The 1062-nt window shown below is 71.8% G+C and overlaps 1 protein-coding gene across 1 annotated transcript in view; it reads right to left on the reverse strand.

The window, feature by feature from the left end:
• Positions 1 to 80: 80 nt before the first annotated feature.
• Positions 81 to 1062, reverse strand: part of LOC102028877 (desert hedgehog protein) — a gene marked incomplete at its 3' end in the record, with an annotated part of 3493 nt that continues 2511 nt past the window's right edge. The window contains 1 exon segment of the mRNA XM_013505717.1: positions 81 to 342. Within this exon segment, the coding sequence (XP_013361171.1) occupies positions 81 to 342 (262 nt within the window).

Here is a 1062-nt window from a genome sequence, read left to right on the forward strand (position 1 = left end):
GGGTGGCTACGCCGCCCGCGCGGCGCGGCCTCTCCCGGAGGGAGCCCCTCGGGGCGGCCCCAGCCCGCGCGCTCGCGTACCAGCTTTGACCGACACGTGCACGTGGTTCCGGGACTCGTAGTGGACCCAGTCGAAGCCGGCTTCCACCGCCAGGCGCGCCAGCAGCCCGTACTTGTTGCGGTCGCGGTCGGACGTGGTGACGTCCAGGGCGCGGCCCTCGTAGTGCAGCGAGTCCTGAGCGTGGTGGCCGTCCTCGTCCCAGCCTTCCGTCACCCGCAGGCGCACGCCGGGCCACATGTTCATCACGGCAATCGCCAGCGCGTTCACGCGCTCCTTGCAGCGCTGGCGGGGTGAAAGGGGCGCTGCCTGCCTCGTCAGTGCCACCACCACGGGGGCCGCAGGGACCCCAGCCGGAGCCTCCGCTCTTCCTCGCTCTCCGGGCCGCCCCGCCCCCCGACCTCGGAGGTGCCGGGGAAGCCAGGCTCTGCGAGGTGCAGGTGCCAGTCTCACCACCCTTGCAGGGCATCGCGGGGAGGCCGTGGCGGCGCTTCCGAGGTTGAGGGGTGCCCCACCTCGCTCCCTCTCCCCACTTGCGAGGCCCGGCCCCCGGCCGCTCCTTGTCGCGGGACCTCGGCCCAGCAGCAGGCAAGGCCAGAACCCGGAGGGCCTGGCTCCCCGAGAGGAGCCCCTCTTCGGGCCGGGCCCCCGCCCCGGGCCCTGGCGGCCCTCCCTCCGCCTGATTCATCTTTTGTTTCGCCGCCTTCCCTGGCACCGGGCATCGCTTCCTTCCTTCCTTCCTTCCTTCCTCCTCCTCCTTTCGGCCCTAGCATTAACCCCTTTGTGGCCTGGGTGCCCCCGGAGAGGTGCCAGGAGAAGCCTGTGGGCCGAGGCTGGTGGAAAAAGGCTTGGGCGGCGGGGGCCGCGCGCAGCACAATGGCCATTCTCCGGGATGACTTAACCGAGCGAGAATCCCGGGCCGCGGCCGGGACCGCGCCGGGAGAAGCGGACTCAGCAGCTCCAGCCACAAAGGCGCTTTTCAGCCGCCCGGGCTCGGGGAGAGGA

Source organism: Chinchilla lanigera, unplaced genomic scaffold (assembly GCF_000276665.1).
Source record: "Chinchilla lanigera isolate Chin_1 unplaced genomic scaffold, ChiLan1.0 scaffold00099, whole genome shotgun sequence".
NCBI classification, from domain to species: Eukaryota; Metazoa; Chordata; class Mammalia; order Rodentia; family Chinchillidae; genus Chinchilla; species Chinchilla lanigera.